This window comes from Pieris napi, chromosome 15 (genome assembly GCF_905475465.1).
Source record: "Pieris napi chromosome 15, ilPieNapi1.2, whole genome shotgun sequence".
In the NCBI taxonomy this organism is placed as follows: Eukaryota; Metazoa; Arthropoda; class Insecta; order Lepidoptera; family Pieridae; genus Pieris; species Pieris napi.
Window position 1 is genome coordinate 8979766 of NC_062248.1, and position 24477 is coordinate 9004242.

A 24477-nucleotide genomic window follows, 5' to 3' on the forward strand; every position below is an offset into this window, starting at 1 on the left:
GCCAAGTTTTTGTTTTACACAACGATTTGAAGGAGCTGCAACCATTAGACCATGTTCCACATGACAAGACAAAAAAAGATAAAGTTTAAGATGAACTTCTTTGGCGTTTGTAAGGCGTTCTTTGCCTTTCATAACAATATCGATTGGTCTATTTGCTACTGCTGATCTTCGGAATTTAATTATAAGGGAAGAGAGGCTATAGAGAAATAAAAGTGTTGTCTTATTAAGTTAATTTGGTTATAAGTGAAATAATATAATCCAAATAATAGCGTTAAATTTTTTCAAACGAAGTTAATAGAAGTAGTGTTTAGTGCCGCACTTTTTTTGTTACTTCTGTTTATTTTGGGTATATGATTTAATTGATTTAGATAGACTATTTATATCATCCTATTTTTTTTAATATGTTACAGGAGGCAAACGGGCACGACTCATGTTAAGTGAAACCGCAGCCCATGGACACTCGCACTGCCAGAAGGCGCGCAAGCGCGCTGACGGCCTTTTAAGAATTCGTACGCTCTTTTCTTGAAGCACCTTAAGTCGAATTGGTTCGGAAATACTTGATTGGTTGATGGCAGAAATTGCCTTAAGAAACTCTCAGTTGTGGAACGACGGACGTCAAGGTCGGATGGTATTTTGTATTCTGCCTTGACATTCGATTATTAATATAATATAACATTACAACTATAGACCAGGTAAAAATAAAATACAGAACGAATGATTAAGATGGCTTATTAAATGCTTTTTTAATTTATTTAATAACAAATTCTTTATATAAGTCTTGGCAAAACTGGTCTTAATTATACTCATTTGTAAAATATACTTAATTCCCTATCATACGCTAAAGCTTTCTACTTAACAAAGAACAAAGAACTGTTCACACTAATCTTTGAACATACCCATAAATGTGTAACAGGTAATTAAAGGATGTGTGGTGTAGGGATACCTTACTAACGCTTCAATTTCTCTTAGCAAAAAGAAATGTTCTACATGAATACTTATCGGACAAAGAAATTATTAAATTCTTTGAAGACGTAGGTTTCTTTCTCTCCTTTTATTTATAACTTAATCACATATCGTACTTGTAAAACTTCTCTTTCCGTCAATATACTTAAGCTCCTATGAAAAGAGATAGAACAGTGCTGTTAAAATAGTGATTTGGAACTTTATTTTATAAATAATGAGGTCACTTTACAAAATATAAAATATGCAGCACACAATATCTCCGATTCCCGTCTTCTCAGGAAAATTGTTTTCTTTTTCATGTGTCCTTTTTTAATATTGTCCTGATGTATTTTTGCACTTTTTGCCTTACCTTATCTAGGTAATTATTTATCTCACAGTTGCCTGGAAGAGATCACTCGAAAACGATAAGGCCGTTGTCGTTACTCTTCATTGTCGTTGTCGTACTTTTCATTTAATTATGTTAATTGTATTATATTTCTGTATGCAACGAAGTGTTAAATGAATAAAATTATTGTTTTTTTCTGATTGGTGTATATTTTATAATATTTACTCGGGTTTATTTGAATATAGGTAAAGTAAATAACATGGAAAGCCTATTGGCTTAACCCCCTTGCGCTAGTGTAATCTCAGTAAGGCTTTCTGCCGAATCTGCAGTCGTTTCACCGAAAAATAATAACACGGAATCAAATAGTGGAGTCCTCATCACGTCCCTCCATTTCGAAGGAATTCCTATTAGCACTTGGCTCTCTGAAGGAGCTATAAAAAGTTCAGAACTAAATGAATGTTTTCACCCTCCAAAACACAACGTTTAACTTACAATGTTGAAAAGGAACATAAAACAAACGTTCCTAGCTTTATTGTTATCGCCATCATTCAACTTCACATTGAAAAATATTAATTAAATTTTCTAACGATTTTGTACCGGCATGTTGAAGTTTAAACATCGAGTAATAATTTATGCTGTATGAACGTTGAAAAAATAAAATATCGTTCAAAAATTTAGCGGCTTATAGCAGAATAAATATTTTTTTAATGGCTATAGATACAAATAAATAAATTGCACGATTACTGACAAATGCGTGCACTGACTTGACAGGTCCACTCAATCTGTGTGGTTCTTTCCTCAAAAGACCATTTCAGACTGCAATCTACATGGTCTTCACATAATCTTGTTATATCTGGACTTTAAAAGAGACGTGACCTCTGAGTTTGTTTCGGCGTTTTTTCTCAGAGTAGTCAGATAGGAAACGTCGATCTCATCTAGTTTTAAAAAAAATATGTTTGACGTGTAAAAGTGTTTGTACAAACCTACTTACAGAAATAAATCATTTATCAATATATGTTTAGTAAATCACAAAATATAATGGTATTAAGATTAAAAAAATATAAAAATTAACTGTAAATGTTTGGTCCATATGGCAGACTACCCTTAATGCTGGAAGCATTATACGCTAAACGCGGAAAGCACCAGGTCACCAGTACTACCAGGCGCCCACTTAAGTCTTTGATTAGAGCCTGTGCACTTGTACGGCCCGAGAGCTCTACCAAAAGGAACAAAAACAAAGTTAGGAAAGACTTGTATTTTTGCCGTTTATTATTTTCCGCCTGCTCCGAGGACGCGCAAAAGAGCAGAAATAAATAGTCGGTAATTATATTCCTTCTAAGAAACGTGTCTAATTAAGTAATCTTTTTGTCGTTATCTTTCTGTTCTAGTAACTTACCATAGTTTCCTATGAATTAGAAAATGATTAGTGCGTGTGGTAAGATAACTTCCAATAACATATGGTTTCTACGTGTATTTGAGGTACGATGTTCTGTAACTATAGTTTCGAAGGGAACATGGAACAAAATACGTAATCTAAACCTCAACTATACTAAGGCTACGTTTAAATTAAGAAAAACAGGCAGTTTTGCATACAAATACAATTAATATGGGGTTTATAATTCATTCTTTGATATGTTTTAAATAAATTAGTGGCGCTACAACCTTTTGTAGGTCTGGGCCTCATATTTCTGTATCTATTTCATGTGTATAGTGATCAGTCACACGCCTTCGACTTTTTGGGTCTAAGGCAAGACGGTTTAATCAGGATGTTTTCCTTCACCGTTCGAGCGAATGTTAATGCTAAATGGGCACATATAAAGAAAGTCCATTGGTGCACAGCTGGGGATCGAATCTACAACCTCAGGGATGAGAGTCGCACGCTGAAGCCAGTAGGCCAACACACCTAATTTACATAATTAAATACATTTTCAACTTACGTTAAAATAATACAACCGAAAGAACTACAACTTAAATTTAAAAAGACGCCAATGTTATATTTATAAAATACGTCTCCAACACAATCTAATGCTGCAACTAATAAACTGGTCACGTTTACTTAATTTATTGTTATAGGAGGCAATAAAAACAACAGCTTATTTCTGCTCTTGTTACAAGCTGAGTCTAACAGCGAGATCTAAATGTTTGTCTCGAAAAAAATGTTGTGATTAATAGGATTGCTTGAAACGTATTTTTCAATTTTAAGTAATGTAAGACAGAATGCGAAGTAAAAGAAAATCTAATTAAGCAATTCACTCCTGATTTCAAAGATAGACGGTTGTCTCTCGCACTCGCCGTGATTAATGAGTTCGAAGCATTTTTCTGATTTTGCTTCCGACAAATATCACCGTTGAAAACTAGCCCATGTAAGAGATTTCGTGCGGCGTACGTCTTCTAAAATCCTAAGATCTTTGACATTATTTTAAATTGTGTCAACACAGCTGCCGGCGGCGAGCCACGGGAGCGGTGAAGGTACGGATGCGGGCGGCCGCGGCAGTCGGCGTTTGCCGCCCGACCGCCCTCCGGTCCGGCCACACAGCCTCCGCGTCTCGTATAGATCCTCCGCGCGGGACCAGTGCGACCTACGAGCTCTACGGGATCGCTCGCCCGTAGCAGTACACCGTGTAGCAACTCGTTCGTACCGTTACTCCGCGTGACTCGTTCGTAGCTGTAAAAGCAATCACGTATTTAAATGCTTCTGTGTTCTAACCAGACTGATGTTTCGATAGAAATGCACCTGTGGAACCAATAACTTTTATATTTATGTGTCTTTTATACATACTTTGTTGTGAGTATTGGTTAGTAACATACTCGAAAATTCACAATGATCGATGTGTTTAGGAATATTTACTTTAAATTTTTGGTAACCTGGTAGAGGCAATTACCTCTATTAAAGAAGGGACAGAATGTTCGTGTCAATTTAAAAAAATGTATATTTTTCTAGCGAATATTATGTTACTTATTAATCTTAAAAGCCCATAATGTCAGTCAGTCAAATCAACGATTTTGATAATCATCTATTTTTCAATATAATTCTATGTTTGTGATTTTATTTGTATTAAGTAACATCTGGAATTACTAAAGAGATTTTAAAAGTACACTTGACATAAGCTATGGTGACATATTTGAAAGTGCTTTAATCATGTCTTTCCAGTTTTCAAGTGGCAAGTGCACTTTTGAGCAGAACTTTCGTAAAAGTTAGCTTCAGTCCTCACTACGTTCGTTGATTAAAGAGTACGTAACTCTCTCAAAGAAAGAAAATATTTACTGAGACAAAATGTTTACTTGCGTCTTGAGATCACGTATATTTGTAACAGCTTTTCAAATTCCATTGCTAGGTATATGTTTAAGTGTAATTTTGTGGTGTAAAGGAGTATTTGAAAAATAAAACAATAACAATTAAATTATTCACATTTATTCAGGTACAAAGGAGATATATAGTCTTTATTTTCAATCAGTTTAGAAAATTTTTTAGAAGTTTGATTATTTTTTTATACTTTTTTAATTTTTTCAATATTTGTGTATAAGTATTGAAGTAGACGATATCACATCAGGTTGACGAATCGCACAGCTAATATATAATATTGCAAAACATTTCTATATTCACAAACTGATAGAAATCTTAAAGAAAAAAAACGTATTCATAAAATGGTCCAGTCCTATAACAACACTTCATTTACATCACAATAACACAAAACAGGAAAAAAGATAAATAAATTAAGAGATGGGATGTAAATGAGCGGTCTTACTGCTAAATACAGTTTTTTTTTAATCCATCTGCAATCAGCCTCATGGCTTTTATCAGATTTTATGAGAAATTATGGCAATTAGGGAACGCAAATCCAATATTTTTTTTATTCCCTCCGTAATTCGTAAACTGTCAGACTGCGGCAAGTTTTGCCCTTTTCATCCGATACACACTGTCCGTCGTTTCCAAGAAGCCCGAAGCTAGGGGGTTGACGTGTTGCTGAAGTCTCATTTTGTATTGCACGGTTGATCTTTTAATGTCTGTCCCAATATTTGGGAATTGCCACTGTCGAGGACCCAAATATGGACTTCAGCATTTCGTGTTAACTTCGGCGCACCGCTTATATTTCGGAGTGTTTTGTTTTGTAGCCGCTGCAGGATTTCGATATTAGAGTGTATCCCATAGAACCATATTGGTTTTATTACAGTTTTGTAGATGAGAAGTTTATTGTCCAAACTGAGTGCGGCATTTCTACCTAATAGCCAGTTCATGCTACGAAGCCTACCAATAGCATGCTCCTTCTAGGCTTTTTGCTAAGTACAGCCCTGCAATTCTGTAACTCACTTTTCGAACTCACACAGCAGGTTTTCGCATCGGCGGTCGCTCTCTAATCAGTCGTGAAGCAGTCATTTCATGATTTGCAATCTAATAAACAATATACTACAAGCTCAGTGCTCAGAATCGCAAGGCTGTTTAGTTTTTTTTTAATAACTATATGTTATATGTATTTTGTGAGTTACAGAATCCAGGGCAGTTACTTCTGTTCCTAACTGTTAACATTTTACTAACCTATTTGATAAAATTAATTAACTATATCGTTGAAATCCCATCTCATAACCTCTCCTCTGAATCCTTTAAGGTCTCTGCAGTTAGGCTATGGAATTCTCTTCCCGTCCCTATTCGCTTAGATCATTCTCTATCTTCCTTTAAATTTCTTCTGTACAAACATTACCTGTCCACATCGTAACCCTAAAGTCGGAAACACACTTACGTGTCGTGGCGTGTCGTGACGCGCCAGAAGCATATTGGTTTCATACATTTAATATGATTAGAAACATATTTGCATGATGTGTCGTGTCACAACACGTTCTGTCTAATCGTATTAAATGTATGAAACCAATATGCTTCTGGCGCGTCACGACACGCCACGACACGTAAGTGTGTTTCCGACTTAACTTTCGTACTAACTACTAACTGACGTGAGACTGATCCCAAATTAAATTATCATGATTCATGTGCACTTTTTACTTTTTATTTTTCATGTATCCTTTATTAGTTTAGTTTGTTTTTTTTCTCCTGCCTTGCGATTCTGTAACTCACTTTTCGAACTCACACAGCTGTTTTCGCAGCGGTGGTCGCGCTCAAATCAGTCGTGAAGCAGTCATTTTATGATTTGGCATTCTGATAAACAATAAACTACAAGGTCCCTCCTTATCAGAATCGCAAGGCTGTTTAGTTTTTTTTTAATAACTATATGTTATATGTATTTTTGCACTTCTTGCCTACCTTATCTAATTTAATAAAAACAATTTCTGACAGTGGTTGCCTGAAAGAGGTCGCTCGAAAGCGTTAAGGCCGCCAGTTGCCCTCCTTTTCATTTAATTATGTTCAATTTTTATATTATAATGCAATGAAGTGTTAATAAAAAATAAAAATATTAAGACCTACTAAACGCTTTAGTGAATATGTAATTATATAAAAAGTACACACGATACATCCGCACTATTTTTCGTAAGGATTACGGGAGACCGCAGAGCACACAGAGTAATGTTGAGAGATGTGTGCTTCCAAAGCTACGAGTGAGCATTTTTCATCGTCTCTTACAAATGGTCGCTTGTTTTGTTACGCCAATACATCGTATGGTTTATGTTCAGTGTTAATTTAATACAGCCAAAATATCATTGGCTTTAATTAAGAATACGCGAAAATTTCCATTTGTTATTATTTTACCGATAATTCAACTAACAAAAATGCTTACGATACAATTTTAAAAGCACTTAAGTAATAATTCTGTTATTATCATAAAGTATTTAATTGTTTTACTTGATTACGTAAAAGAAATAAAAAAAGGCATTTTCGTGTATTTATCGCTACGAGTAAATCATAATAATGAATGCTAAAATGGGCATTCATCATAAAAACTGTCATTCGGAAGCAGTAAAACAAAAATGACTTTGTTGTCGCTACGCGCCGAGACATACCCTTGTGTTCTTTCAATTTAATTCACTTAGAAGTTTGACCATCGCTAACTTTGTTACGTTTTTATGCTTAACAGAAATAACAATAACAATGTTATAGAAATTCATAATGCGCAACGCGACAACGCCATCCTTATGAACGCTATAACTACACAAAGGGTTTTATGTTAAATAAAATGCAAGCTAGTTTATATATTGTTTAATAATTAAAAGGCCGCGTTCTAAAGCGCTTTCCGGTTACAGGGCGTTGGTGGATATAAAAATAAAAGATGATTCAAATCGATGATTTTAAACGACCTTCCCCATCACCGTCACGTTGCTCTGTGCGAAGTGACAGTAGAGTGCTCCGTCAACCGAGGGTCATCCAGGTAAACCGAGATGTCGCAACCATGATGGATGATCAAGCGAACTGTATACCTCGAAACGAAACAGAACCAATAATGATATCTGACTTTGAACCTGAGCATACCCCGCATTCTTCAAACTTTCGATCGAGGACATTCAGTGACGGCTTCATAAGGAATACAAGCCTTGAACTCTTACTTGGTGTCGATTGCGAGGCTTGTCTCGCGCTAGCCGCCCAGAGACAATGTTATAATAATCACATATCAGAACGTGACTTTGACTTAGCTTGTAATTGTAATATGCAACAAAATAACTATCTGAACTGCCATCGTGACGTCACGAAACAACGGGGCCATACGCTGAGTATTTACGACATGGAAAGAATGAAAAGAGACGCGGGCCGGAATAACTTAATAAATGGAACGCATTGCAGCTTAGACAGGAAACAGATTAAAAGCAAAAATGTTTCCAACTACATTTCAAAGCAATTTATATCGTATGATCAAACGAGCACCCTCGTACAGAAAATAAAAAAGAAGTTGTCGAATTTGAAAAGAATCGGGGGAGACGCGATGGCGAAAAAACCTCAGAACGCGGTGCAGTTGGCCGAGATAAGTGCCGGCTCCGCCAACTCACTGAGGAAACTGTCGATGTTATCGCTCGTCGATAAGACGCAGCGGAGGACGAATAGTCAAAGTTGTGTATATTCTTCGACAAGCTTGCATTCCAAGACAGATTATAAAGATAACATTAATACTTACGCGAATTTCTCTAACGTTGACCAGTGCTTTGATCGACTACGTGATTGTAATAGCGACTTGTGTAAACCACAGAAGAACACTAACATAAGAACGTTGAATAGAAATGATGAAAGCGTAACGAGAAATTCGTCGTCGATAAAATTTTCTACTCTCGACAATAGAAGTAGATGTAGGGGAATAAGACGGCAAATGTCTTATAATGATTTTGCATCGGAACGATTCCCTGATAGAGTATCGGAAGCATGGTCGCCAGAAGACAAAACTCTGGGATCGGGTAACACTCGAAATAACATTATATCGGAAAATGGACAGCCGTTTATGGAGACCGACAGAAATATAGGAAACGGCCATAGACCCGTTCATGCACAGTGTACGTGTGACACCGGGAGGACGCAGAAGATTCCCTCTATTTTCTTCGACACACATGTAAGTACAACCAGTACTAGTATATAGGTGTATGAAAACATAAATTTGAGGATAGGAATAAATACCCAGACCTAGTAATTCGAATTTATAATATTATACAATCAAGAGATTTGCATCTTTATGTCTAATCTAAATAAATGTAAATTGTATTCATATTTTTATCTTTAATCTTATTGTGAGCTTGATAGGTCTTTGCAACAAATAAATAAATATTCAGAATAGTTTAAAGTTGTGAAGTGCTCTTAAAATGATAGAAAATGTGTCAAACGATTACTTTTCAGAAAAATATATTTTATTCTCAGTACTACAGATTGAAGTGCGTTAGTGAATTGATTTATTTTTACCACATAGTGTTCGTAATATTTATAATATTTATACTAATATTTCGTCCGATTTCAAAAATGCAAACATGAACAGAAACTTAAAACTCAAGTTTAATCTAAAAGTGCTTGAAGTTCTAAACTTGTCTTAAGTTTCTACAACAAAATTCCAATCTTTCTCTCGGCGATAAAATTTGCAAGTAAAAGAAATTCTACCTGCGTAATTTTTGGTGTTGGGCGGATGAATTGTCTCCGCGAGTTTTGAAATCGAATTTTAGTTCAGTCTCGACAGGAATTTTCTATTAAATTAAACAATGAGCTAAGAATTTATTATCATAAACAGTATTTAAATTAACTTTCTTTAAGGGTAAGAAGAAAGTCCCTGCGCCTGACGTTACGAGTCGTGGTCAAGACGTCTCCTGCAGTGCCTGCAAGTCAGCGCAGTGGCTTCCAACCACCACCGCTTCGACCACGAGCCACAGTTCAACTGCCACGGGAAACTCTTCACGTAAGTATATAAAAATGAATGCCCTACTGACGACGTACTGAAACGGTAATAGACAGGGCCGGATTTAGAGGTCTCCTTTGTTGTCCCAAAGGAGAGGAGCCCTGGTCCCAAAAGCTCACTGATGTCCAGATTAAGCATTCTTATAAACGAGCTAGGTCTGGATATACATAATTGCTCCCCTCACACTATAAAATGGATTTTTGTTTAGGTTTCTGTAATTTAAATTTTTGGTTTGTTTAGTAATTGTTTTTTTTTTTGTAATGTTTGTTATGTTTGTGTTGTAATAGGTTATGATCTCTATATATTATATGTATGTCATGTTTGCCTTTAAGTGCAAACATGACATACATATAATATATAGAGACTAAGTGCTTGTCACACTAAAAATTGTATTTTGTGTTTGTTTTTACCAATGTGCCAGTGTGCCGAGCGTTGGCAAGCTTTTTCTCAATAATAAAAGAATCCAAATAAAATGAACGATTTTTTTCAGTTGAATTTTTCAATCAATAATTTATTGTGAAACCAAGTAGATTATTTAAGTATTTAACAAACATAAAAAAGTGCGTGCGTACAAAGTACACATGTGAAAGAAAGAAGTGAAACTTCTTTGGCAATTGGCTAATTTTTAAGTCTTGTTCATATTTAGACAAATCTAAAACTTTAGATTTCCGAGACTTAGAGGGAGGGAAAACGGAAGATAATATGTTAGAAATTTAATGAATTTAATTGTCATTATAATATTAAAAGACTACATACAAATAATATACCTATATATTTTTTTTAAATTTCTTTCTTCGTCTTTTGAGATTTAATAAATTATTTTGCATAAAATATAAAATGCTTATATTTCATAAATTCTGTTTACGAAATTTTAATTTTAAAAATAAAATTTCTATGAGGTAATTCGCCCTTTTCACTTTTTCGCAATCGGTCTCCATCGCTCTCTCCCTTTTCTTGGACAAAAACGCTGCTCATCTTCGTGACGTTTAATCCGTAAAATTACCCTCATGCACCTAAAGAAGTTTCACTTCAAAATGTGTCAAACAAATCTCTATTGTGGGGCCCCTCTTTTGTGGGGGCCCCGGGGCTGCAGCTCCGGTTGCTTGTTCTTTAATCCGGCCCTGGTAATAGAACTGTCGCACATCTCGAAGGGCGGTGAACCCTATCTCTTAGGATGATCATTACACCCTATTAAGTTCATGAGTGGTTGTAGTTATGTTCCATTTAACCGTATAATAAAAACCGCATGAAGTGACCCCGGTTCCGCAGTGTTACGATTTCGTAATCAAAATAACTGCATTGTAAACAAATATTACATGCAAATGTAATAGGAATAAAATACTTATATTAGTAACTTTGGATTTTAATTTAGATAAAGACAAAAACCGGCATCGCATTTGCGAGCCTTCTGGCTGTGTGACTTGTGAACACATCCTGACCGTTTGCCCCCCATTCTATAAAAACACGGGATGTAATAATTGTATTGTATCAGGGTATGTCCTGATATTACCACTAAACGACAAAGACGGTAAATAAAAGTTATTTGGCACGATTAACTTAACTCTCAGAAGAACATAATGTTTAGCTATGGGATTGGATAGAAAACGCTGTAGATCTCTTTAAGGGTTTATTTTTAAACAAATCCACGAAAATAAAAATACTAAAAAGATATAAACTAAACGCAGAAATACATTATTAAACATACACAAAATACTGTCACTAATTACTTTAATTACGCGCACACACACAGTACTTTATCACTTCTCTTCATTATCGCACAATATCGCTTCGATGTTTATCTCTTAGAATTGAATTCGAAACTGAATTAGTCTCCTGAAAACGAGGGTAACTTTATGCAAATTAAAATTTTTTAAGAACCTCTCCTGAAACGGTCAGAAACCACGTTTCGGCTTGCTGAAAACGTATTTTACTTGTGAAAAAATTAAGAAACATTTCAGTCAACGCATCTTCGTAACAATATTATATAAATTGCTATCTTTATGTTGAAATTTAATTAATACTCATTAAATGAAGTTATTAGAAAAGTATATTGTTTTAAAAAGGGACTACTTCATAACTGATTTAGCACAGCACAAAAGTATATCTCCGGTCCTCATTATCACTTTTATCTTTTGAAATTAAACTTTAACAACATATTTTATTTTACAGTATTTTTGCAAAGATTAGACTTAAACTGATATATGAATTGTCTTATATTGACATAACGTTTACACATCGAAAATCACTTTTTTACCGGATTGAAGTTTTATAAATTTACAATTATTTTTAAAATTTATAATTGTAAATTTATAAAAATACATAACTTCAATCCGGTAAAAAAATGTTTTTCTGATATATGAAGTTAAAATTGTCACTGACACCTTAATTTACATATTTACGATTATCATATAGGTTTGTCAGGATGGCAACGACGTTGGTGCTGCGTAGCAGTTCTTGTGCTAGTAGCCGGTACAGCATGCGTAGCTGGACCACTAGCGCTACGAGCACCACCCGGTGCGCCTCTACACGAACGTCTACGCCTCGCCAAACAACTGCTACACGACACGCCACTTATCGACGGACACAACGACCTGCCGTGGAACATCAGAAAATTCTTACATAACAGAATTAAAGATTTCAGGTCAGTAATATCCAGTTGAATTAAATAAGCTCAGTAAGGCATTTCTCTTAATTTAATTACGCACTAATTGCAGTGGCACTACGATAAAGCTTGAGCACACGCGCTTATTGGTATTATATTTAAAGGTTGACGAATAAGAGTCCGCTAGAATCAAGTGAACTTAAAGTAAACATATTTGTGATATTGAAAAAAAAACCAAATCTTGATTTTGCTACAATTTAATGATAAAACTATGCTGATATTTAAATATTTGGGAATTATCACTGTCGAGGAAGACATTAAAAGATCAACCGAACAATACCGCAGTTTGATAGTTTGCGAGTTACGGAGGGAAAACAAATTATTGAATTTGCATTCCCTAATTGCCTCAAAATAATATCATAAAATCTGATAAAAGCCAAGAGGCTGTTTACAGATGAGTATAAAATAATGTAATTATAAAATACGTGAATCAACTAACGGATTGAATAAATGCTAACAACAACACATTGTTTAAAACTTTGTGGTCACTCATCGACGATAATTGAATGTTATATCCATTATACATGATTAATTATCTGTTAATTTAAACCACAGTTATTGTAATCAAAATTAAATCGACGGTATTGTACACAGATTTGACGAAGACCTGCGAACTATATCGCCGTGGGCGACAAGCTCGTGGAGTCACACTGATTTGCCTCGATTGAAGCAAGGTCGAGTGGCTGCCCAAGTCAGTATACACGTCTTCTATTTATAGTTATAAAATACCACTTTGAACATAGGGTTTTCTGATATCTATCTATATACAAACTACGCTTCACGTTGTTTGTCCGCTATAGAGTCCTAAACTACTAAATGGATTTCAATCTAGTTTGCAAACCGTGTGCAGTTTGATCTAACTTAAAAGATTGGATAGCTTACGTCTCAATTTATACCCGCAATATTATTTTATGGCAAATTATTTGTTTATTATTTGACAGTCACAATTCTAACAGATGGCGCTGTGTTGAAAGTACCAACGCTTCACATAAGCTACAATTTGGCAAAACCACCAAAAAGGCATGGTCCCCATGACTGGTGTTCTACCGTTTACCTTGAATAGTTTACTACTATGTAATATAACAAAAACCTTAGCCTCATCAACGCGTGGCCCAGTCTGCTAATTATAATAAAATGTAATATAAACTTGAGATTAGACATAGATACATTATTTTATAACATGTATCTCCGAACTTTTCAAAAGTGGAAATAAATCTGAGTCATTATTCGCTAATATAATATTTTTTTCGTCAGTAGTTCCGGTATGTAATGTGTAAAAAACCATAGATAATTCAAAAAACTTACAAAAAAGAATAAAAACACTACTGCAATTGAAACATGTAAATTTCAATATCACGTTTCAGTTATTTTGCAAGATTGAATACAGCAAATACGTCCATAAAGAACTTACTCATTCCGTGTATTCCGTACGTAAATCACGTTTCTTATTACATGTCTGCATACGATGCTTTTGTCACATTCTGTTACGAGTAGCATGTCAGCGTAACGTTTAATCACTTACATTTTAAAAACTCGACCCAGAAAACAAGATAGTTGATCATTAAGCACTATTTTGTCTAAGGGAACTTTAAATGTGGGAGTAATTTATCTTCGTACTTAGCTGCTTCCATGTCATATTCGGACTTAACTATTCTCTGTAGTGGGAGGACAATGAAAAATTATGATGGATGTCACTAATCCCAAAGGAAATTTTGCTTTTTGCACTAAATTTTTACGATTACCTACTAGGTATTAATCTCCTGGTATTTCTAGTGCCTTGGTAGCTAGGTTATTCGATTATAATAAATGTTTAGCGGTTTTAATAGGCTGGCAACGCTCTTGCGAACCCTCTGGCAATGTGAGTGTCCATGCCCGTTGCCTCCGTTTACATAAAAAAAGGTTTGTTAGAGGTAAAGGTTCAAGTTCGATATCTAGGGAAAATAATTAGGTTTGGAAACAAATCCTTATTAACTCAAATGCGAAAATGTATCGGCATTTTAGCCGTACCAGAACAATCGTTAGCTAATTGAGGATTAAGTTTTGAATCAGAGTTGCGTCCGGTCTTTGGCTATACATAATTTGTTTCAGATAATAATGGATGATGTTGAGTCATATATATATACGTAGATTCTTAGTTAAGTAATTGCTCTGTGCACTGCCAATAAAACCTCATTTCCTAAACTGTTTTGATAATTATTCTCTAGTATGTATTTAAGTTTGGATTTGATAGATTAACATTAAAGTATATTATCAGAGCTCGGTTATATATCGATTGCTTCCTAGTTACCCAATTAGACTTAGGGTCCTTTAAAAAAAGAGTGTACCAATTCTTAAAAGGCCGGCAACGCACGGCTTTGAGAGTGTCCACGGGCGGTGGTATCACTTAACATCGGGTGCGCCTCCTGCCTGTGTTAAGCTATTGTTCCATACACAGTAAATAGAACCTTATTTCCTCCGCCATGATATATTATAACATCCAAAGACGTAAAATACGTTTGAAAATTGAAATATTCTGTCGTTAGTTCTGGGCGGCGTACGTGCCCTGCGACTCCCAGCACAAGGACGCTGTTCAACTTACCTTTGAACAAATAGATTTGATACAGCGACTGACGGACAAGTACCACCCTGAACTTACCTTCTGTACGTCTGCCGATGGTAAGATAAAGACAATTAATTATAGTTAAGATAATATATAATGTAGATAGTACCGGTGACCCCAGAGCTGGCACTTTCCTGGCTCAACGAATAAGTATCGCAATACAGCGAGGAAATGCTGAAAGTTTGTTTTGATTTTCATTTCAATTATTTTTAATGATTTCTATTATTACGTTGTAGTTTACACAATATTAAGAATATTTTATAATACCTGTATTATAGTTAAGTATTTTTTAAGCAGGTTTCTCGCAAAAGCATTATCACATACTCCCACCACCAAACATATCATTACGTATAGTGCAGTGTTTCCCAACCTTTTTTGTTCAAAAATTCTTATTGAATGTATATTATATCTAAAATTCTAGTATATTGTGTATATTTAATATCTAAAATTGAATTGCTCAATACGGAAACTTCAATGTTAAGTTTTAGGAAGAAATTACGTCACGAAACAGTAAGTATGTACAATGAAAAATATTAAATTTTCGAATAACCCCACTTAACTATGAATTTGTCCCCCTGTGGGTTAGCCCCCACGTTGGGAAACACTGGCATAGTGTATCATTTATTTACATAGTAGCATGTACTACAGTACTAGTACAATATTTTTCCATATGTTTGCTATACACATGGAAATTGCAAATGAACATGAACAAATGTTTTAAAAGCACTTAACCTCCTCCACGTTGCATTAAGTATATCTAGACTAAACTATTTTACATACATACACATACATTTTATATATTCGTTATGATTTGTAATAAATAGAATATTATTACGAATTTAGAAAGAAATATCGACGCGACCTCAGCCCTGCGATTCTGTAACTCACTTTTCGAACTCACACAGCGGTTTTCGCATCGCATGAAAAGGTGGGAGCTAGTAGTTTATTGTTTATCAGAATGCCAAATCATAAAATGACTGCTTCACGACTGATTTGAGAGCGACCGCCGATGCGAAAACCGCTGTGTGAGTTCAAAAAGTGAGTTACAGAATCGCAGGGCTTAGTTAATAATCGCAGACAAGGCTAAAACAACTCAACATTTCATCTAAAATATGTCATTACATAAGCAAAGAGAAAAAGCAATCTTGGATACATTTTAAAAGCCTTTCTGGCCAACGTTCGAACATCAGAAACATTGTGCGGTTATCGCTCTCAGCGATACACAAATAACCAAACAAATTAGCTGCCAGAAACCTTCTACTTACTTAATGGCGCTCGTAATAGATATTCCGTCGTTATTCATTCCGTTTCCGTTTCTTAGAACATTGAATGACTAAAATATTAATGGCTCTTTTCATTACGAATGCTCAAAAATATTATTATCAAACAATACATATAATTAATTAACAATTTCAGTACGACGTCCGTTTTACCAATGTATTTCATTGATGGGTTGAAAAGATTACACTGAAGCTGGCTTAATTATTAGTAAAAATATATATTTTTAAGTTGCTCCAAGCTGGAAATTACATAAACAAAAAACGGATGCATGTACTTATGTAAGCGCGTAAGAAGATATAGGTACTTCTTTGGCATTATAAAAAATAGTTTTTGATTGCATGCAAATAATTAATTACAATTAAATAATCAAAGACTGGAAAAGGAGTCATTATAGTCAATAAAGTTCAGTTTACATTTGAAAAATTAAATAAATAAATATTTATTATTATTCTCTTACATTAAGTGTAACATAAATTCTATTATTATTCGAATGTTGTTTTTAAATTATGTCCAATGCCGCAGCATCTTCCGTGGGCAACTTCATTCTGATAATTTTGTGTCACGGTGCGCGCGCATCGTAAAATTTCACTCTCATAAATTTTTCATAACGCGCCTAAAGAAGTATAACTTCAAAAATTGCACGTCGAATTTTGTATAGAAGACATTTCGAATATAGACTCTAGATAAATCCGCTGTTTTAGAACAAACCCAATTTAATATGTTTAGTATATTAATTGCTTATAAAATATAATATGTATGTTGCTAAATATGTAGATGTCAAATTTCATTTCCCAATTTTATGTTTTTTAATTATTCGTCTTAAAATAAAATAAATCAGCACAACCTATTTAGGTCTGGCCCTCAGATTTCTGTATCTGTTTCATGATCATTTGTCAATGTAATAGGCAAGTAGGTGATCAGCCTTCTGTACCTGACATACGCTATCGACTTTTTGGGTCTAAGGCAAGCCGGTTGGTTACCTCCGGAAAGTGCATTGGTGCACAGCCGGGGTTCGAGCCTACGACCTCACGGATGAGAGTCGCACACTGAAGCCAGTTGGCCAACACTGCTCTTATTCGCTGCAATTATTCCTTTTAGGTTAATTAATTTTAAATATTAATATCAAAAAAACATCGTGAATTTCAATGAAAATAAATCATATATATAGCTAATAATATGTATATGCAATTAGGAAAACAACGTTCAAAGATATAACAAAAGCGCTGGTCTTTGTCGAAGTTTTGAAAGTTCTGCATTTTGAATGGGTTTAACGATTTCCAATACCACATTATATTAAGTTTTCCCCTAAATGGTTTCGATAACAGACTTAAAAAGATGCATTACCATTCGCACCATAGATTCACATTATCTTTCATTCGTATTCTATATTCAAAATACCAGAACATTAGAATTATTATATAAAATACCAGCCTGTACCATAAATAATTATAAATTGTAAATGGTTCTTCTATATTTAAAACAACTGCCACAGAATATAGAAAATTGTACAAGCAATTACAACTTTAATCCCGTGTATCTACTAAACCCGGATACCTAGGTTTAAAATCCCGTGAAACAATTATTGGTTCGATTTGATAGTCACAGTCAACTAGACTCAAAATATTATTCAAGGAGACAATTGCAAACTGCAATTGCGCTTCAAATTTTCAAACAACAATAACATATTGGATATAGAATAATAATATCAATGCATGTATATTGTTTTATTGATGAACAGTATAATATATAAGGCAATTTATATTATTTGAAAACAATGGCTGCACGCGATGCGTTTAGCGCGGAGGAAATGAAAAATGTTTCAGTTGTGAGAACACAACAGCTGCCCATCGACGTACCTTTTTCTAATAAAAAAGAACATCATCGTCATTCTATGTGTAACTTAGGACTGAAACAGCTATCGACCTGTCATGGTAAATAAAAAGTAACACCCAAAGCGCCAGTATGCATAACATTAATCGAGTGTAGGCTCTACGGTTCTTGCATTAGTTTTGGCAAGCTACAAATGTTTTAGTATTTTGGTCAGTTTTGTCTCTGGTGATAAGCACTCAAAACGTGGTACTGTAGATACAGTAATGAATTCATTTATAGTATAGATAATATTGTACACAATATAGTCAAAAGACTTCCTCAAAGAAAGAGTCCCGCAGAAAAAGTATGTAACATTTAAAATCTGACCGAGTAATATTTAAATAATGACTATATTTAATTATAGATATTTTGGCGGCGCACGCTAATCACCGCGTATGTTCTCTTGTGGGAGTTGAAGGCGGTCACGCTATCGGAGGATCACTTGGAGTTTTAAGGACCTTGTATCAAGTGGGGGTTCGGTATTTAACCCTAACGTCCTCTTGTGACACCCCCTGGGCCGAGTGTGCCTCGACAGATCGACCTGAACCTCTCAAAGGAGGTCTTACATCGTTTGGTAAGGTAAGGTCCAGTCAACGAGGTGTAAATGGTTAATTAATATGTGGTCAATAATATTTCTACACTCGTCTTACATAGCTATATTCCAATGTTTGTAAAACAAAAACAGGTGTTAGTTTAGAAGGTATTAGAGGCTACGAACCTTAGAATAATAAAAGTCAGCATTATCTCCTCGTCATACTATCGTCCGTTAGTCTATGGCTATATATAACGTATTTTAAAGTGACGTAACCTATAGGATACCCACAAAGCTTACATTAGTACACAGGAAGTAGAACAAGAGTATGTAGGTAATACCAGTCGTGTTCTGGCGTTTTGCTTTGAAAATGCTCCAGCTTTCAAGCGACGCTATTTTCTTTGATTTGTTTTTTGTACTTTTCGCAATACATTCTTTTGTTGTAAGCACTCAGTGCGCGTAACGCAGAACTTAAGCATTAAACATCAACTGTATTGTTTACGAAATATTAACAAAATGGGGTTACGGGAAACAGGGTCGATTGCTATGAATTTTTCTCATTCGAGGAAATTTTTCGCACATTAACACTGACATAGCTAATAAACAATAACAAAACTACAACAATAACTTATCATAATATTTAGTATAAGATCCCGATATACAACGACCTTCACCGAGGTGCTTATTTAATAAAACGTATTTTATTTTTAATTTAATATGTCAATAAATATAATCCATATGGGTTGCCTAGCAAATTTCAGTCCAGAGTATGTTTAATTATTATTAAAAAAATATATATATTTACTAAAGATGTATATATACTTTAGAGTTTAGTGTCACATAAAAAATATACACATAAATAATTAATTGATTAAAAACAACCTACCGTTTGCATATTCTATGGGCTTCATACTTTCGATTGGTATAGAATTTATCGAATAATCATACCGGTGAAATGTTTAAAAAAAATTTTTTTAATATTAATTAAAATACTCTGGACTGAAATTTGCTAGGCAACCCATATGGATTATATTTATTGGCATATTAAATTAAATATAAAATACGTTTCATTAAATAAGCATCTCGGTGAAGGTCGTTGTATATCGGGATCTTAGACCAATTCTAAAATGGTTCCACAGACTCAAAATACAAAGTACAGATATTATTTTAAACTTTGGCAGTTTACAAACAAAATTTTGATTATAGTTTCACGTTTTATCTTAACAGGTTGTTATCAAGGAGATGAACAGACTGGGTATGCTTGTGGATTTATCTCACGTATCTGAACGTACAATGCGAGATGCCCTAGCTGTCTCCAGAGCTCCTGTATTATTTTCGCATTCATCAGCACGATCACTCTGCAACGTGACCCGAAATGTACCTGACTCTGTACTTCGATTACTGGCCGCAAACAAAGGTCTAATTATGGTGAACTTTTATACATCCTTTCTCACCTGCGGAACGTCAGCCACAGTACAGGATGCTATAGGTACTAACGCCCTTTTGTGTTTTATTGTTTTCCACCCACTGCGCTAAAACGAAAAACTTTTTGCAGCACATATAAATCACATACGGGATGTCGCTGGCGTGGATTACGTAGGACTGGGTGCTGGATATGACGGAATTAATTAGTAAGCATACATTTGTAAATAATTTATTATGTAGTATCCGTTGGTTTTAAGCTTGCTTTATTACTCTTTACAAACAATTTATGTCCTGGAAAGGAGAGAAACTCTTCTGTATAAACATTTCTTAATCTTATCCTATCCTGATCAATCGTGACTTGTATAATTGTGTTTCCTTTTCTTTTGCATTGCATCACTATTCGCTGTTCATGAATCTGTAAGATTAGCTTTTAAGTTAGTTTGTAATTAATTTTTTTTTTTTGTATTACTTTAGATTAAGGTTCTTTTTTTTAATATAACATTTAGTTCTGCACTTCTCGCATTTATCATTTCTTTTTTTTTAGTTTTTTATTTAACTAGGGTTGCCTTGAAGAGTTCGCTTATTAGCGATAAGGCCGCGCGTTGCATCCCTTATAATTTTTATGTATTGTATTATTTGTGTTTCTTTTATTTTTATTGCAACGAAGTGTGAATAAATTAATAAATATAAATAAATAAGAGCTTTATTCATACAAGTGTAACATCAAGGAAGAATTGGGTATATTAACTGTAGCGTAACTAATTTTATACATGTTTATTTACCGATATTGGTAACCCACATTTTAGTGAAACATGTATCAAAACGCTGTAATCTACTATACAAATAGTATATATATATACATATATAAATATTGTAACCGACACCCATTTTTATGATAAAATTTCCCCAATAGCACTCCCCAAGGACTGGAGGACGTATCATCGTACCCACTATTATTCGCTGAGCTAATGGAAGCTGGATGGAATATGGAAGAGCTTAAGAAACTAGCTGGACTTAATCTTCTTCGCGTGTTGAGTGCAGCAGAGAGAGTGTCTAAGGACCTTGCTTCGGCCCACGTAGCCCCGTACGAGGATGTGGCACCTCGCACATTGGATTCCCTTAACTGTTCTAGTCAAGATCTTTAATAATTTATTAAATCGATTAAGAATTGTATTTAACCTTTTACGACCTGGGGGCCATAATACACGGTAAGTTTGTGAATTAACAAATACACCTTAGCGTTAAGCAACGCATAATAATTTGATCTGTCGGTAATACATTACGTCAGTAAAACGTGTATAGTTATACGGTCAGCCCGGGTCAAATTATAAATCTTAACTATCCAGGGACCCTTTTTTATCAGAACGTGTTAATGAGGTTACACACGTATATACAGATATTATTATTGTTAATGTAATAATGTTGTCACTTAGTACGGGTGGCAATTATTACTCTGTAACTGGCAATCCTGATTTCAATATTGGGTACCGCGCGAGGTTGCGACATCGCTATCCTTAGCGATTGAGAGAGCCACATCAAAATTGCCTCCAAACGTTGGGTTCTCCATCGCTATTGGAAGTTATACGGTATCGACGCTGATTCGCAAGCTCAATCGTTCTGCGAATCAAAGTTACTACGCTCAAACAGGATTATATTTCAAAGGGAAACTATTGTATCGGAAAAGGAACGTGTATTAGATCAAAGAGATTTTAATGTATATACTAGATTTTGGAGTGAGGAAAGCCAATCATTTATTTGTCTACCTTATTAACAATAATGAAATCTTATTCAAATGTTTTACGTACCACACATTAGAGCATGGTATTTACTTCAGATTACAGTTGCATTAAGATTATTTTACAGAAAGAGAACACGGTAAGATTAAGAATTAGCAAAGGCAAGGGTACTGAGAAACGAGATTTAGTGCTAAGTATGACTCCGGTATGTCAAAAAGTGATTGCGTTTTGACTTACGGCAGTCATAGTTCATCTTAAATCTCGATTTTGAATCTTACCCTAACAGTGAATCTATTGGTTTATCTCAGTAAATGAAAAGTAATCATTAAATAAGCAGTCCTGATATTAGTCCTTGCTTTTGTCTCAAAATACATGTAAATAACGTGTTTGGAAGTTTTCCTAATGACCGCTCTATGCTGGATTAGTTAAATCTCTTTTGGGAGCGTAACGTAAAATTTCCCAGTATTTGTACCGTACTAAAATTATTTAGCTTTGATAGCGGTCGCGCTAAAAAGGTCTCTCGTGGATCGCAGTACTGAAAGTGTCAAATGTGTTAAGACTTTTCGTAATACTGTTGTATTAAGTGTAGATGTTAGATTAATAAATCCCAAGCTTTAATATTGTAATGTATGAAATCCATAGCTTTATCCCGTTTTTGAAAATGCATAATGTCTAAGTCAAATTATTATAGTGTTTAATCGTAGATTGGCGTAGATTTTAAATGTTTTATATAATATTCGAACTTGTTATATATATATTTTACAATTAGGCTTTCTCAAAGAAGGCTTTATTAACAAACACTAATCAAAAAAACATCACAGATTTTATTTAATATTTATAACCATAAACTACTGAATATTTATTTATGGCAACAAAAATAAATTTGACAATTATTTGAATTTCGATTTAAACAGGAAAAAATATATCAATTAAGTTAGATTACCTACACCTTTACATAAAGGCGTTATCAATGACCAATAATTCGATAGTTTGTGATTATTGACTACATTTACTGACGAATAATATTTAAATAGTAAGTATTAACTAATATTATTATGAATTTTATGATAACTGGTACATAATATGTCTATATATAGATAAAACAATTTTCTCAGTATATATGTCGAAGCAATAAATAATATTATATAATTAAAAATGTAAAACTTGTAGGTGTTGTTTTATTATTGTTTAAATATAGTGAGTATAGTAATTATTAAATAAAAAATTTAAAGTGACATTTCTATACATCAGGAGATATTTAAATTATTTGGCATATATTTAACGAAGTGTTGGTAGAATGAAAAAAATATGTTCGATTACTAGGTCTAAGAGGATTTCCCAAGGTGCTGAAGTTATATATATGGAACATCATCATTTCGTTAAGATATTCAAAGATCATTAGAAAAAATTAAAACATGCGATAGGTTAGATAAACATAAATTAGAAAAGTAGCTTCACTCGGCCTTATTATAAAACGTGGTACTGACAGTACAGTGTTTACTATAGTTAAGATGTATTTAGTTATTTTATTTATATATTATGGTAATAATGTGTACTATCGTTGTTCCAAGTTTTATAATAAGGCTTTATATAATTTTTGACTACTGCATGTTATAACGTAGTTTGTCAGAATAATGTTCAAGAGTAACAAGTAATTACAAGTCATGCAATTATAAGCCATTACTAGTCATCTGACATTGTCGTCGTTTTAAAATCATAATAGAAATACTTCCTGTATTATTTAAAAGTGAGAGTAACGCACATATCTCGTTTATTGTAGAAAAGTAAGCCTTTGTTAACGTATAAATGAAACTATTGTTAAGTTCTTGATTTATATGATAAATTCTTAGAATTAATATTTTGTTATTAACTTTGTGTTTGTAAAGATTATTGCTTTTTCGAAAAATAAATTATTATAACCAAATTAAAAAGTAATTTTATTTAATGTTTATTCATGCAATATAAGAATAGGATTTGTGTAGATTTATAAATTACCAGCAGACTCGGCCAAGCGTTGCTGTGGCTAAGGTTTTTGTTATATTACTCGTACATAGTAGTAAACTATTCAAGGGGAATGGTAGGAGAACACCAGTCATGGAGTCTGGAGATCATCATGCTTTTTTGGTGGTTATGCCATTAAATTGTAGCTTATGTGAAATGTTTGTACTTTGAACACAGCGCTATGTGTAAGAATTGTGACTGTCAAATAACGAATAAATAATGTGCAATAAAATAACATTGCGGGTTTACGTATAAATTAAGATGTTAGGTATCCTATTTTTTTTTATAGATCAAACTATACACAGTGTGCCAATTTGATTGAAATCGGTTAAGTAGTGACACGTAATGAAATGAAATGAAATAGTTTATTCTTGCAAGTAGGACTATATAAATCACTTTTACAATGTCATCCTAAACTAGATGAAGTCGACATTTCCTAACTGACTGCCCTGAGAAGAAATGTCGAAACAAACTCGGGGGTCTTAGTCTCTTTTATAGTTCAGATAATACAATAATAAATTAATAAATTGGTGTAAACAAATGCAGAGTATTTACTGGACTGGTCTTTGGAAGAAAGAACCAGATCGATCTGAGCAAGCCTGTGCCAGCAGACGGCTAGCATGCCCCGAATAGCTCATGCAGCTCAACCATTTTTAAGGGAGCTGCACAACCCGGTACACAACAATACCGCCAGTGGCACCATAAAAATATGTGGGGCAACAACTCACTCAGATCGCCAGCCCAAAATAACTATAGACTAAAATGTATCAAATTATAAATC

At 34.1% G+C, this 24477-nt stretch overlaps 1 protein-coding gene across 2 annotated transcripts; it reads left to right on the forward strand.

Annotated features, from left to right (window-relative positions):
- Positions 1 to 3797: 3797 nt before the first annotated feature.
- Positions 3798 to 22802, forward strand: LOC125056842. 2 transcript variants are annotated; one of them, XM_047660151.1, is made up of 10 exons: positions 3798 to 4073; positions 7475 to 8763; positions 9450 to 9591; positions 12004 to 12232; positions 12848 to 12944; positions 14776 to 14908; positions 18367 to 18581; positions 19762 to 20023; positions 20090 to 20165; positions 20873 to 22802. In XM_047660151.1, the coding sequence occupies exons 2-10, from the start codon at positions 7501 to 7503 to the stop codon at positions 21102 to 21104; spliced, it is 2649 nt and encodes an 882-aa protein (XP_047516107.1). In that variant the 5' UTR covers positions 3798 to 4073; positions 7475 to 7500; the 3' UTR covers positions 21105 to 22802. The 2 variants fall into 2 exon arrangements, with proteins under 2 accessions (XP_047516107.1, XP_047516108.1); XM_047660152.1 differs by having other exon boundaries at positions 9459 to 9591.
- The last annotated feature ends 1675 nt before the right edge of the window (positions 22803 to 24477 follow it).

Coding starts and splice junctions, on each gene's coding strand:
- LOC125056842 (XM_047660151.1), top strand. CDS start 7,501: ATGATTCAAATCGATGATTTTAAACGACCTTCCCCATCACCGTCACGT. Junction 9,592..12,003: donor TGCCACGGGAAACTCTTCAC/GTAAGTATATAA, acceptor ATTATCATATAG/GTTTGTCAGGATGGCAACGA. Junction 14,909..18,366: donor CTTCTGTACGTCTGCCGATG/GTAAGATAAAGA, acceptor ATTTAATTATAG/ATATTTTGGCGGCGCACGCT.